Here is a 15,515-nt window from a genome sequence, read left to right as displayed (position 1 = left end):
TGGACGCATCCCCTCTGGTACACAAACCTGGCAGGGGCTGGAGACCAGAGGTGTGACCCAGGGAAACCACCTGGCAAAAGTGGCAACATCTGGCCGGGCGCAGTGGCTCACGGCACTTTGGGAGGCTGAGGTGGCAGATCATCTGAGGTCAGGAGTTCAAGACCAGCCTGGCCAACATAGTGAAACCCTGTCTCTACTAAAAATACAAAAAATTAGTTTGGCGTGGTGGCACAGGCCTGTAGTCCCAGCTACTCGGAAAGCTGAGGCAGAATTGCTTGAATCCAAGAGGCAGAGGTTGCAGTGAGCCAAGATCACTCCACTGCACCCCAACTTGGGCGACAGAGATTCCGTCTCGGAAAAAAAAAAAAAAAAAAGTGGCAACATCTGAACCTCAGACAAGCACTTCCTGTGTGCCCTAGGCCTAAACTCTGTCCATAAACTTTAGACCATCTGTAAACCCACCACCAAGGAAGAGCAAATTACACAAACGTGGGACACAGTGCCCACAAGATCACAGATCCAAACAGCTGTCTCAGAGGGTTTTGAGTGTTGTTTCACAGGCCTTAAGCCCAGGTCCACCCAGCCCGCATCCCCTCTGGTATGTAAACCTGGTAGGGGCTGGGGACCGGAGATGTGACCCAGGGAAGCCAGGTAAAGTGCACACTCTAGGATTTGAGACAGGATTTGTTTTCCTCTTGGGGGTCACTCAGCACAGAAGAGGCCACCTTTAGATTTAACCACGAATTTGTTCTGGGGTTTTCCAGCAGCATTTTATCTTTTATTTTTATTTTATTTTTTATTTTTATTTTTTTGAGGCGGAGTCTCGCTCTGTTGCTCAGGCTGGAGTGCAGTGGCGCAATCTCCGCTCACTGCAAGCTCGCCTCCCGGGTTCACGCCATTCTCCTGCCTCAGCCTCCTGAGTAGCTGGGACTACAGGCGCCCGCCAGCGCGCCCGGCTAATTTTTTGTATTTTTAGTAGAGACGGGGTTTCACCGTGTTAGCCAGGATGGTCTCGATCTCCTGACCTCATGATCCACCCGCCCCGGCCTCCCAAAGTGCTGGGATTACAGGCGTGAGCCACCGCGCCCGGCCATTTTATTTTTTAGAGACAGGGTTTCCCTCTGTTGCCCAGGCTGGAGTGCAGTGGCGCGATCTCGGCTCACTGCAAGCTCCGCCTCCTGGATTCACATCATTCTCCTGCCTCAGCACCCGCCACCACGCCCGGCTAATCTTTTATATTGTTAGTAGAGACAGGGTTTCACCGTGTTAGCCAAGATGGTCTCGATCTCCTGACCTCGTGATCTGCCCACCTCGGCCTCCCAACGTGCTGGGATTACAGGCATAAGCCACCGCGCCCGGCTACACTGGCTAATTTTTTAACTTTTTATAGCGACAGGGGTCTCGCTATGTTGCTCACGCTGGTCTCAAACTCCTGGGCTCAAGTGATCTTCCCGCCTTGGCCTCCCAGTGTTAGGATTACAGGTGTGGGCCACCATGTCTGGCCTGAAATAATTTTGGAACCTCTCCTCTCCTCCCTTGGGAGGGCTGACTGAGGATGAAGAGCCCACAGCTTTCCCTGGCCCAATGTATGTACTTTCGTAACTGAAGGGCACCAGTCCCTGCAGAGGACTCCAAAGACCATCCAAAGAAATCTGGGCAGGGCTTTCTGGAGGGTGGCCTGTTGGGAAGAACCTGGCCCTTTCCTTACAGCCAGCTCTTCTCACACCTGAGCTGGCCCCAACAGCCAGAGGGAATAGCCTGCTTCTGCACAGGGCACCAAGGTCGTACCTGTGTGTAGCTGGGACTACGGCAGGAAGTTCAAGCTCTGGGTAAAAACTAGACACATTCCCACTGCATATGCAGTAGATGGTAGACAAATCGTTAATCATCAGATAAAAAAAATTTTTTTAAACATCAGAAATACATGTGACAATCCTGTTTTTTTCTCTGAATAGACTACTAAGTCCAGCCAATGAATGGCTTCTAGTGGAGGCTTAATAGCTCAAGACCTGTGAGGCTACTTAAACCAAAGGAAGAACCCTTTTTTAAACTACCATCTTGGGCTGGCCACGGTGGCTCACGCCTGTAATTCCAGCACTTTGGGAAGCCAAGGTGGGTGGATCACCTGAGGTCAGGAGTTCAAGACCAGCCTGGGCACCATGGTGAAACCCCATCTCTACCAAAACTACAAAAAATTAGCTGGGTGTGGTGGCGGGTGCCTGTAATCCCAGCTATTCGGGAGGCTAAAGCAGGAGAATCGCTTGAATCTGAGAGGCGGAGGTTGCAGTGAGCTGAGATTGCGCCATTGCACTCCAGCCTGGGCAACGAGAGCAAAACTCTGTCTCAAAACAAAACAACAAAAAAAAGCCCTACCATCTTTAGGACAGGGGTTGGCAAACTATGATCCATGGGCCAAATCTAGCCCACTGACTGATTCTGTATGGCTTTTAGCATGAAGAATTATTTTTACAGATGAACATTTGCAAGAGGCTTGATGATAGGGAACATTAATGAATCCCAATTGAACAACATGTTATCTCCTAAAAGAACTCGTCCTTACGTTAGTAGGCCAGTAACATTATAAATAAACTGAATTCCACTTTGAATTTCACCAATTAAAAATTTGGGAAATCTGTTTTCTCTCAGAATATAAGTACTTACACAATGTCCTTAGATTTTGCCTCTTGGCCTGCAAAGCCTATATATTTACTCATTTAGGCCCTTTTAGAAAGTTTGCCGACCCCTGCTGTAGGATGTCAATTTGAATCCCAAAGCATCTAAAACATTGAATTCTGTCCCTAATATGCCAAGAGGAAGAAAAGTACAGCCTGTTAAATATTAACGCACACTTTTTTTTATTATATTAAAATCAGGCAATGGTCTGACAATAAAAAGGCTGCTTATGGAATACTGTTATGTTAAACTTCACTTACAGGATGTTAAATCCTTAGAACTAAGGTTTTCCCCCCAGAAAAAGATTAATGGAAACATCAATTGCTTTTCAGACTTGATAGTTGCTGCTTCAAAGGGTGGTTTTACACAAATACTAAATTAAAAAAAAAAAACCTTTAGTACACAATGAATTGCTTTTATTTCGGTATGCATCCACATTTCAGCATTTAGTGGTCCTGAACAGCAAGTGGAAAGACGCAGCAATTTGCCAGGAGGTCAAGCCCACCAATTTCGGGGATCTGCTGTGCACACCGGGTTCTTTCTTAATCCCTGCTGAGGATCTTGGGAAGCAGCAGCAGCACCAAAACCAAGGCATGCACCGGATTCAAGGTTCTTTTTGTTCCAGTTGTCAGATTCCAAACTAGACCCCAATGGATTGCAAGGATGACCAAATGAAAGCCCTGTTTAAAACTTCTTCAATTTTTAAAAGCAAAAGCAATTACAGGAAAGTAAAACAATTCAGAGGGATCATGTGTGCTTACAAGTGTCTTCATGTGGTCTTTCTCCAAGTTCAACCACCAAGGACTCCGAGAGCTGGCAGGTCTGAGTAACCCTGGTGACTATTTTCACCTTATCAAAACCTGAGCTAAAAACAATGCATCAGCTGATGACAGCAGAGGGTGGCAGAGCTGAGGACCCAATATTCATTTCCCAGGCTGGTGGAGAGTGAGTGAGTATGGTTCCAAAACTAAACAAGGGAGGTCAGAGACTCTTTCCAACCTTACCTGATGGCTTCTGGCCAAAGCAAGGAAGTGTCATGGAAGGTGTTGGGTGGTGACGGTGCAAAAAGGAACTTGAGGAGGAGGGAAGAAAAAGCAGCACCCCTCGATAAAGGTGGGGGAGAGAAGATATGGGGAAAGCCCTGAATTCCTCACCGAAGGCCAATCTCAGAGGGGAGCGGAGGGGTTACAATCTATGCTTCGGCCAAGGGCGGGAGTGGAGGAGGGTGGGGACAGGATGATGGCTTGGAAGGGGCATCACTTAAGACTTAAAGAAACCAGGGGTGCAGGCGAAACACCCCACACACCTAGCAGTAGTCCCACAGGCTGCGACCTGAAACCTTCACATCTACTCTAACAAGCCCCCCAGGCTAGAGGGCTGTTGTTGCAGGGAGGGTGGGAGGCGGGAGGGTAAGGGGAGAAGGCAGAGACCCCAGGCCGTGTAATCAGCAGCAAGGTGATTGTGTGATGTGTCTTTTCACAGTTGAGTTAGATATGCCCCACCAGTTATGATGGGAATCAATTTAAATAGACTTTCTTGATCCCAGAAGTTCAACTACGTGGACAGTGGTTACACTTGACAGGATGATTCGTTATAGCACAACTTATATATTTCAAATGGACAAAAAATTAGTATCATTTACAGTATCTTAAGATAAATTTCCTTTGAATGGGAGCTTCCTTTCCAGTACTTTGAGGTCTACAAGACGTATCTAGAAAATTTACTACTGTGGAAAATGAAGACTGATTAAATCGAATGGGGGGGAAGGGGAAGGGCCTGTGGTTTTTCTTTTTGATTAATTGCTGTAACACTGTCCTTCGGGCGGCTGAGGGAGTTTCATATTTTCTTTAGACATCATTAGGCGCCGAAGCTCTTGCAGGACAACTTTGATGCTATATGAATTCTGCCATTTTGCTAGCACTGATATGGCTCTTGGGTCCACCTACAACAAGGCAAACAAAAGCAAATTACTCTCAGACTCTCAAACAAAATAACTATATGCCGGGGTTAAGCTAAGGTGCAAACTGGAGTAAGATGTACTTTTCAAGCTAAATCTGCTGCTAATCCTAATACCTTACATGCGGAATACCTACCTGTTAGAGTCCCTCCCTCCAGTCAACCTGCCTTTCCCTTTTGTGCCCTGAACGATTACTATCTGGGATAAGGAAACGGTGGTACTGACACTTGGTGAGACTCAACCCAGCCCTACTTGGCTCTTCAATAATGGCTGCTGCTGGGCTGGCTGCTGCCAGGCTCAGGGCCTGTCCTCTTCACTGCGCCCAGGTTGAGGGGACAGATGTGCATGCAGGGCAGTACGGACAGCCAAGGCAAAGGGTGGCCAGGACCCCTGCTCTAGTGACAAGGGCCTGCCACAGAGCCAGCACCTCTCAGGTTAGGGCAGCATTTCCCAAAATAAATTCCCCAAAGCATAGGTTGAGCTCTGGGCTCAGGACTTTAGGTGGAACTCAGATTCAGGATTAAACACTAAACACACTGTAACGAAGCTCATCTCTTTTCAATTTTCTGAGTATCTCAAAGGCGAAGGCTTGGTGTGACGTTAACATGTGTAGCATCCCTTCAACACTTGCTGATCTCCTCTTTGAACAGGAGAGCAGGCCTCAAAGGCTCAAAGCTTTTGGCAAATGACACATGGAGTCAAGATTTATTAACATTGCTCTATTTTTGTAATATTTACTGTTGCCATTATTGCCCAGTTATGATAACTGAGACAGGTTTTTCATTTATGGTAGTAAAAATAAAAAAGCAAGGCCATTACAGGAAAAAAATATATTACATGCCAGTGGTTCACAAATAAGGCCCAGGGGTTAAAGGTGCAGCCCTGGGAAAGATCTTCCACATCTGTGCCTCAGTTTCCTCATCTCTACCTCATTGGGGTGGCATGAGGAAAGAGCTCATATCTCAAAGCGACCAGCACAGAACTAGCCCAGGGTAAGTGCTGTACGAGCGATCACCAGATATAATTGGGAAACAGGCCCCATCCCAAATCTGTGCTCCTATGCACAGTGATACAGTTTATCAACAAATAACCAAGGAACATAGGAATTGGGCCCAGTCTAAAAGCTCCTGATGTTAATTACAAAGCAATTGTCAACTCCAAGGAACAAGTGGGGTAGAAAAAAACAACTTACCACTCCATTAGAACTATTTACTCCATTCATATTAATTTTTGTTACAAATCTTACAAAGGGGGGTGCTTCTGGGTATTTAGGTCCACATTCTATTTTAAGGCTGTATATTCGGTTTTCATAAATTGTCTGGAAAAAAAGGGTACAGAGATGTCACGCAATTACAAACGAAGCATTCAAAAAGGTAGAGCTTGTGAAACCCCATTTATCCCTGACTGTGGAACTGGTACCTCTGCTTCCAGCATGGAGTCTACTTGTTCTGTGGTAGGTCAGCAGTTCTATACTAGTTCCTACACTATACTAGTTCCTACACTTCTGGGCCTTGGGGGAATACAAAGAAGATGGAGCATTTAAGCTAGTACCAGTGAAGTTTTAAGTTAGTATTAAGTCTAATCAGAGGGACCTGTTTTTATGTTAATTTCTCTACTTTGGAGTCCTTCTCTGGGGAATGGTAAGAGGCATTCTCTATTCTAGGAAGCCAAGTTAAATGTCCACTCACCAGGATCATCACCCAATCAGTTAAATACCACTATGTGGTATTAAAGCGCAGAACAGGCCACTGCTTTAGAGAACCTCAAAATTAAGACAAGATGAGGGAGGGGTGCAGACTCAGAGCTGCTTCCCCCTTCTCCATCACTCCGGGGTTAGGCACTGGGTAAGGGATTTCAACTGGGTTGTTCCATCCCTCCCTGCAGTCTTTGTTTTTCTTTTTGGTAGTCTGACCTGAGAGATTATTGGCATTCAATGGGTGAGGTGGCACAGGGAAAAACGGTTTTGTTTTTTTTTTTTTTTTTTTTTTGAGACAGAATTTTGCTCTTGTTGCCCAGGCTGGAGTGCAATGGTGCGATCTCAGCTCATCACAACCTCCACCTCCCAGGTTCAAGCAATTCTCCTGTCTCCTGAGTAGCTGGGATTACAGGCATGTGCCACCATGGCCGGGTAATTTTGTATTTTTAGTAGAGACGGGGTTTCTCCATGTTGGCCAGGCTGGTCTCGAACTACTGACCTCAGCTGATCTGCCCTCCTCGGCCTCCCAAAGTGCTGGGATTACAGGCGTGAGCCACTGCACCTAACCAAAAACAGTCCTTCTTAAAAGGCTAACTGTGCCTTTGTTGAGAAACACTGAAAAGTCCAGCCCCCTATGCCAATAACCTCTTCACTGTACCGTCTACCCCATGAGCAGCGAGACATGCTCTGTTGCCTGGCTGTTCCTTCTGCTTGGAGCGTCCTGCCCCCACCTGAAATGCCTTGCAACCCTGAAGACCCAGCTCAAACACTACCTAGTCCCTAGCTTTCTGTCCCATATGAAGTCACACTGCTATCACATGTGTCTGAAGACCATGCTGAAGGGTAATGTCTTCCAGTTAAGAGTAACCCCCTCAAAGGCAGGGGCTCCCCTCTCTGTGGGTTCCCCTCTCAGGCATCAGTGCCCTCTCCTCAGTAAAGGAGTCTTGTACTGCCTAATTGCTCCTGTGTAAACAGCAGCATCTAGTGGTCTTTGGGGAGAAGAAATCAGAGGATGTGATTTAAACCCTTGATTCAGAAGGCATTCATAATATACCCATGGAAACTTTTCTTGTCCACAGGGATCCCAAACTATAACCAAACCAAAACTGTAAATTTCTACCTACCCTCAACCTGCCCTCCTCTTCCTCAATGAGTGACATCAGCATCTACCCAGTTAGTTAAAGCAAAAACTAGCAGGCAACCCAATTCCCCTCTCCCTTACCCTCTACCTGCCAGCGGTCAGAAGGTCCCACTGTTCTACCTCTGAAAGAGACCCCGTATCCATCCACTTTCCTCCACCACTGTCACCTCTTCTGAACTCCCCCAAGTCTCTTTCTCTCTTGCTCCCGGCACAGCAGCCAGATCGACGTCTTAAAAACAGGAAGCTGTCTCTGCTGGCTTAACCCTCTGATGGCTCCTAGTGACCTGAAGAGGAAGCCAAAGTTCCCAGACTGACCTGGGCAGCCCTAACTGCCTCTTCTTTTACTCTTCTCCCTCCCCTGCCCACCACTTCTCTTCAACCTTGCCAAGTTCTCTCCACCTTGGGGTCTCACCCCAGCTGCTTCCCCTTGGAAGTCCTCACGATCCCCTCAGCCCCTCCCAACCCAGGCTCAGTTATGCATCAGACACCCTCACTAAACACAGAAAAAGGAGGGTGGGGGCCTTGACAAGGGCCCTCAACTGAATTGGTACTCAAATGTTGAATGAATGTTTCTCTTCACACTTTTATATTATAAAATAAACACCTCATTGCAATTAAGGTGTTTCCTCAAAGAAAAAAAAAAAACCCAGTAAACAGAACAAGTAGGAAGCAAACAAAGGCATGACTCACATACAGATTTATGGAAAATATAAGAGATCCATCCTCAGAACCTATCATAGTCTCCATCAACAACTACGTACTCAGTGTCGACTGAATAGATCCTGAATGGAGCAAAAATCATGCTCCCTGGTTTTGTCACACAATTCAAGGATGAAATTCCTTACGTTTTAAGGAATCAAATTTCTCACCACTGATGTTCATCTGGTAATTTCACTGGAACACAGTAAAAGAAAGCCTCAAGTCAAGTTATCACAGACACACACCTGAAGGGTCATTTAAAAGCCCCAAGCTAAGGCCGGGTGCAGTGGCTCACACCTGTAATCCCAGCACTTTGGGAAGCTGAGACAGGCGGATCATGAGGTCAGTAGATCAAGACCATCCTGGCTAACACAGTGAAATCCTGTCTCTACTAAAAATACAAAAAATTAGCCGGGCGTGGTGGTGGGCGCCTGTAGTCCCAGCTACTTGGGAGGCTGAGGCAGGAGAATGGCACGATGTCATGTCATGTCAGCTACTTGGGAGGCTGAGGCAGGAGAATGGCACGATGTGATGACAACCTGGGAGGTGGAGCTTGCAATGAGCCAAGATCCCGCCACTGCACTCCAGCCTGGGCGACAGTGCAAGACTCCATCTCCAAAACAAAACAAAACAAAACAACAAAAAACAAACAAACAAAAAACCCCCAAGCTAAGGCTGGGTGCGGTGGCTGACGCCTGTAATTGCAGCATTTGGGGGGGCCGAGGTGGGTGAATAACCTGAGGTCAGGAGTTCGAGACCCATCTGGCCAACATGATGAAACCCTGTCTCTACTAAAAATACAAAAATTAGCCAGCATATTGGCAGGCGCCTGTAGTCCCAGCTAACCGGCGGGCTGAGACAGGTGAACTGCTTAAACCCGGGAGGTGGAAGCTGCAGTAAGCCAAGACTGCACCACTGCACTCCAGCTTGGGTGACAGAGTGACACTTTGTCCAAAAAAAAAAAAAAAAAAGCCCCAGGCTAGACATTAATAGAAAACAGGGTTACAGGGTTTCTGGTTTTTTTCTTTTATTTTGTTCGTGAGTGCTCCAGGGACCTGCTAAAAAGGTTTCAGCAAAGGAAATGTGCCTGAAGGAGAACTGCTGGAACATTTTGTGTCTGTGAGAAATACTGCTCTTAAGATTCATTATTTGATCATGAAACAAACACTTTCCACTTTGTTGATATGGCTCATGCTTTGTGGAGCCGTTTGGCAGTGCTCATCAACATGTGAAATGGGCATGCTCAGACCAGCAGGCCCCTTCCTAGCAATTTCCTTCAGAGAGACACATACTTGTGCACAAAATGTGAAGCACTGTCTGCAATAGCAAAAATAACTACAATCTACATGTCTACTTGCAAGGGACTATATGGACGTGGCATATTCATATAACCCGGAGACTTCGTAGCCTTCTCAAAGGCCGAGGGACACTCCTTGGGTACACACACACACGAAAGACTGGCAAAACATGGCACTGGGTATAGACAATACATTGTAGGATATGTATAGCCTATAAAAGCAGACATACACTTTCTTCCAATTCTGGGTATATTTGTGTGCACACAGGCTACTTCGTTCATTAGGCACTACAGGCCCAGAGCCTGGAGATTATAAATTTTTCCTGGGCCAAATGCATACATAAGAGATAACCCCAGTCTAATCATTAAAAAAAAAAAAAGACAAATTCCAATAGAGAGACAGTCTACAAAATACCTGACCAGTACTCCTCAAAACAGCCAAGGGCATCAAAAACAAGAAAAACCTGAGAAATGTCATTGCCACGAGGAGCCAGAGATATGACGACTAAGTGTAATGTGGTATCTTGGATGGGATTCTGGAACAAAAAACAGACATAAGTAAAAACTAAGAACACCTGAAGAAAGTATGGACTTTAGTTAATAATAATGTATCAACATTGGTTTATTGGTTGTGACAAATGTACCATACTAACATAAGATGCTAGCAACAGGGAAAAGGTAGTACAGGAAGTACTACCTTTGCAACTTTTCTACAAGCCTGTAAGTATTAGAAAATAAAATTTGTTTTAAAAATGTATGAGCTAGGCTAGGCACAGTGGCCCATGCCTGTAATCTCAGCACTTTGGGAGGCCAAGACAGGAGGACTGTGTGAGCCCAGGAGTTGCCTGGGCAACAAAGTGAGACCCTGTCTTTACAAAAAGTAAAAAAATTAGCCAGGTGTGGTGGTGCGCCTGTGGTCTTGGCTACTTGGGAGGCTGAGGCAGGAGGATTACTTGAGCCCAGGAGGTCAAGGCTGCAGTGAGCTGTGATTGTGTCACTGCACTTCAGCCTGGCTGACAGATGAGACCCTATCTCAAAAAAAAAAAAAAAAAGTATGAGATATGAGAAAAGGAATAAGGTATTAATTAAAAAAATGCAAGGAAAATTACAAAATCTAAACATACAAAAAGGAAACATTAGGTCAACTAGTCACCTGCTATTCAGTTCGAATCTTATGTAGTTATATACAAATTACGTTTAACGTACAATGTGGGTACATGCTATGTTAGAATGCAGATCACAGTAACTGCTGGGGAGAAGAGTGGGGATATGGCAGTTAGGGATAAGTCAGGAAATAAGACTCCACACTAGGTTTTATAACAGAATTTAATGTAAGACATTGGTTAAACAGGCGTCAGTGGACTGAAAATGTTCAAAGGGAATCTAAGCTAACACAGATGTAATAACGAAATGAAGCAGGATGGAAACTCTTAAGGGAGGGGAGGATAAGCTGGAGTTTACCAGGGTTGTGTTTACCAGGGTTGGAGGCTAAGGAAGAGGTCTGCAGAGTTGAACTCAGAACTCTGAGAAAGGGGTGCTGCCTGGCTGCTGCTAGAACCTCCAAGGAGAGGGCTTGGCAGGATGTGATGAGGCTGGTTTTGTGAATGTCCCCAAAAAGCTGGAGGCTGAAACCCACTACTGATGCCAGGATGAAGGGCTGTTACCAGGGTGGTACAGACAGAACAGGCAAACAGGATACAGCAAATCCCTTTTCCCTTCCCCATGTCTTTCAGGCTCTCTCGTGTCCCTGACTGGTGGAACCTTCAGAGGAAGACAGCTGACAAAGGAAAAGTGTAGTGTGCAGAGTCCCAGCCCCAGCATCCAAAGCAGAGTGGAGAGAAGTGGACTTGGAGTTTCCTAGCCAGCAGCAGCAGGCACCTCTCTGCACAGCGACAAGACACAATTATCCTTTGTACAGAGACTTTCCCTCTTCCCACCACTCATGGTATCCTTCTGAGTGAGCACGGGGCCTATCTCTAGGCAATAGTAAGTTTTCACTTCTCTAGTTAGGTTGTAGAATATTTGGGTGGCACTCAGACTTAAGGACTGAAGGGTCAAATTAACCACATGATCCTAATAGAAAATAAAAAGGAGGAGGCATTTGCCCCTTCACATTTGCTTGCTGTTCCTTTAGGTATCATCCCAGTATGAGCCCCTCACCTCAGCAGCAAGAGCTGGTTCTGGGCTTCAGTGTCTTTTGCACTCCTACAACCAGCCTTGCCCCTGCCCCGCGGGTGCCAGCAGCAGCAGAGGGGGCACCTTTTCCCCAAGTGCCAGGTTCTGACAGCCCAAGCTTCCTCTCCTGGTCTCCCAAACCCAGGGGGGTGGTTACTGTTTCTGCAGCAGTATCTCTGTGTTCTCACAGTGTGCCTTCTTTGATTTTTTAGTCCAACATCTATTTGATCAACTTCCTATATTAAATTATCTCTGTTGCCTAGTATTGGATATAGATCCAAAGGAAATTAAATCAGTATCTCAAAGAGATCATCTGCGCTTCCACGCTCATTGCAGTTATTCACAATAGCCAATATATGGAAACAGCTTAAATGCCCTAGAGAAAATATGGCATATATCACACAATGAAATATTATTCAGCCATAAATAAGAAATCCTGCCAGTCGGAGAATTGCTTGAACCTGGGAGGCGGGGGTTGCAGTGAGCCGAGATGGCGCCACTGCACTCCAGCCCGGGTGACAGTGCGAGACTCTGTCTCAAAAAAAAAAAAAGAAATCTTGCTAGTCATGACAACATGGATGAGCCTGAAGGACATTATGCCAAGTGAAATCAGCCAGACACAGAAAGACAAAAAGTGTATGATCTCACTTATACATGGAATCTAAAAGTAGAACTCACAGAAGCAGAGAACAGAACAGTGGTTGACAGGGACCAGGGTGTAAGGGGAGATACTGGTCAAAGGGCACGAACTTTCAGTTATGAGTAAGTTCTGGGAATCTAATGTAAAGCATGGTGACTACAATTAATAATACTGGATTGTTTACTTAAAATTTGGTAAAAGAGTAGATCTTAAGTGTCCTTACCACAGACACACAAGGTAGCTACGTGTGGTGATGGATGCGTTGATTAATTTGGTTGTCGTAATCATTATACGATCTATATGTATATCGAATCATCACATTGTATACTTTGGATATACACAGTTTTTATCAATTACACCTCAATAAAGCTGGGAAAAAAATTACCTGGTATGATTTCTCTTTTCCTGACTGACACAGAGTTAAAGCAGGACTAAGTTAAATTCTTATTCTATATACTCTGTATTGTTGAAAAAAAAAATTGTTTTTGAGACAAGAGTCTCACTCTGTCGCCCAGGTTGGAGTCCAGTGGTATGATCTTGGCCCACTGAAACCTCTGCCTCCTGGGTTCAAGCAATCCCTCCTCAGCCTCCTGAGTAGCTGGGACTACAGGCGCGCATCACTACGCCCAGCTAATTTTTGTATTTTTAGTAGAGATGGGGTTTCAACATGTTGGCCAGGCTGGTCTCGACTCCTGACCTCAAATGATTCACCTGCCTCGGCCTCCCAAAGCGCTGGGATTACAGGCATGAATCACCACACCTGGGCTTTTGTCGTTAAAAATTTTTAGAAGAATATATTCATATTCATTAATCAGTCATATAACTTAAGGCTTTTTTTTTTTCTTTTTTGAGATGGAGTTTCGCTCCTGTCACAAGCAGTGGCACGATCTCGGCTTACTGCAACCTCTACCTCCCAGGTTCAAGTGATTCTCCTGCCTCAGCCTCCCGAGTCAGGCATCTGCCACTGCGCCCAGCTAATTTTTGTACTTTGTTAGTAGAGACGGGGTTTCGCCATATTGGCCAGGCTGGTCTTGAACTCCTGACCTCAGGTGATCTGCCCACCTTGGCCTCCCAAAGTGCTGGAATTATAGGCGTGAGCTACCAAGCCCCGCCTCAAAGCTTTTAAAAAAGAGATCAGTCAATATGCACTGATATAGAAAGATGTCCACCATCTATTAGGTGAAAAAAAATTAACTTGTAAAACATTATGCATAGGAAGATCCCATTTTTCTTAAAAAGATATATATTTACGTTTGCATACCCACAGCAAAAGTGGGTAGAAACACACCACACACCAACTTAAGTTTCATTCGATGGTGAGCATAATGAATCAGAGAAAGGATCATTTTCCTTTTACTTCCTACACCCCTGTAATTATGTTTGGTTCCTCTGAAGCATGGGTACCAGTACTTCAGGGTATAAACACACATCCAGGCTCTAATCCACACATAAAACACTTGGCCAGGTGTGGTGGCTCACACCTGTAATCCCAGCACTTTGAGAGGCCAAGGTGGGCGGATCACCTGAGGTCAGGAGTCTGAGACCAGCCTGGCCAACATGGCAAAAACCTGTCTCTACTAAAAATATAAAAATTAGCTGGGCGTGGTGGTGTGTGCCTATAAGCCCAGCTACTAGGGAGGCTGAGGCAGAAGAATCGCTTGAACCCGGGAGACAGAGACTGCCGTGAGCTGAAATCACGCCACTGCACTCCAGCCTGGGCAACAGAGCAAGACTCCATCTCAAAAAAACAGAAAAAACACTATTTTGGAGAACCCCAGAGGCACAACAGTGCTTCTCAATGACGGCAATTTTTGCCCCTCTGCTGGGAAGGGGAAGGGAGGATCAAGCATCGTCTAGACACATTTATGGTTGTTGCAATGGAGACAGGGGGTACTGCTGGCATCTAGTGAGTAGAGGCCAGGGATGCTGCTAAACAGCCTACAATACACATACCTAGCACCCCCATGACAAAGAAAAGAACCAGCCCTATATGCCGAGGCTGAGAAACTCTGCTCTATATAACTTGACTATTGTTAGTACTTCTGTGGTCAAAGTAGAAATATTCCATGTCTAATGCTGTGGACAGCTAGACATTTGCCAGAATTGTGCAAGGAGTAGTTGGCTCAGAAGCTTTGTTTTTAGGTTTAGAGGATTTGCTTTTCTTTAAATAAAAACAAACAAAAAAAGTGGGGGCACTGTTCAAACAGCACACACATATGACTAAAACATTCAAAGAGTACAGAAGGGTATATGGTAAAAAGTAAGTTTCCTTTCCACTCCAGCCCTAGCCAGCCAGCTCCCTTCTGAAGAAGACAACCCCTGTCAGCAGCTTCTTTCCCATTCCTCCAGAGGCATTCTAAGCACACAGAAGCAGTGTATGCATGAGCTCTTCTCTGGCCCCAAGGCCCCCCACTCCAACTGGCAGCATACTTTGTCTCCTGTTTTATAATTTACTTTTTCACAATATCATGGAGATCATTCCACTTCAGCACACATAAATCTGTCTCATTGTTCAACAGCTAAACAGGACATAATATGGCATACTCAAAGACAATGATGTTGTTTCCAGTATTTTGCTACTACTGACAATGCTGCATGAAATAATTTTGTACACTGCCTTTGGGCAATACATTCAAGAGAAATTGGAAAGTAAATTCCTAGAAGAATTCCTGGATCATATGGTACAAACCTTTGAAATTTTGATGGAAAATGTTCTTTTGAGTAAACAGTAACAAAAACCTAATAGGGAGATGAGTTACTCAAGTGCTCTATTTAGATGCTTTAATAATTATGTGGATATTCGAGTTACACAGCAAATAGCTCATGTGCTAATCATAAAAGATTGGTCACAGGAAGCATCTACACGCAGATAGTTCCTTTTATGACTCAGTTTCCAACCTTGGGGAACCAGGATAATAAAAACTACAGGGGTGAAAAGACAATAACAAGTGTTGGTGAGAATGTGGAGAAATGGGAACTCTCAGGCATTGCTAGTAGGAATGGAAAATGGTGCAGCCACTTTGGGAAACAGTTTGGCATTTCCTCCAAATGTTAAACACAGTTACCATATGATCCAGCAATTCCACTCGTAGGTATACACCCAGGGGAATTCAAAAATGTATCTCCGGCTGGGCGCGATGGCTCACACCTGTAATTCCAGCACTTTGGGAGGCCAAGGTGGGTGGATCATGAGGTCAGGAGTTCAAGACCAGCCTGGCTAAGATGGTGAAACCCCGT

General features: G+C 45.4%; 1 protein-coding gene across 6 annotated transcripts in view; it reads right to left on the bottom strand.

Annotated features, from left to right (window-relative positions):
* Positions 1-2,831: 2,831 nt before the first annotated feature.
* The window catches only part of UBE2V1 (ubiquitin conjugating enzyme E2 V1), a 32,539-nt gene continuing 19,855 nt past the window's right edge, over positions 2,832-15,515 (bottom strand). For 3 of the 6 annotated variants that reach the window (XM_058432988.1, XM_058432989.1, XM_058432990.1), the window contains 3 exons: positions 9,928-9,999; positions 5,823-5,948; positions 2,832-4,615 (listed from right to left, as the gene is read on the bottom strand). In XM_058432988.1, coding sequence (XP_058288971.1) covers positions 4,469-4,615; positions 5,823-5,948; positions 9,928-9,999 — 345 coding nt within the window. In that variant the 3' untranslated portion in view covers positions 2,832-4,468. Of the gene's footprint in view, positions 4,616-5,822; positions 5,949-9,878; positions 10,000-15,515 lie in introns of all 6 variants that reach the window. The other 3 variants (XM_032143072.2, XM_032143073.2, XM_058432991.1) reach the window with 2 other exon arrangements.

The sequence above is a fragment of the Hylobates moloch genome, unplaced genomic scaffold, assembly GCF_009828535.3.
Source record: "Hylobates moloch isolate HMO894 unplaced genomic scaffold, HMol_V3 SCAFFOLD_21, whole genome shotgun sequence".
In the NCBI taxonomy this organism is placed as follows: Eukaryota; Metazoa; Chordata; class Mammalia; order Primates; family Hylobatidae; genus Hylobates; species Hylobates moloch.
The sequence above is the reverse complement of the archived record's forward strand: the minus strand, read 5'-3'. Positions and strand labels throughout refer to the sequence as shown.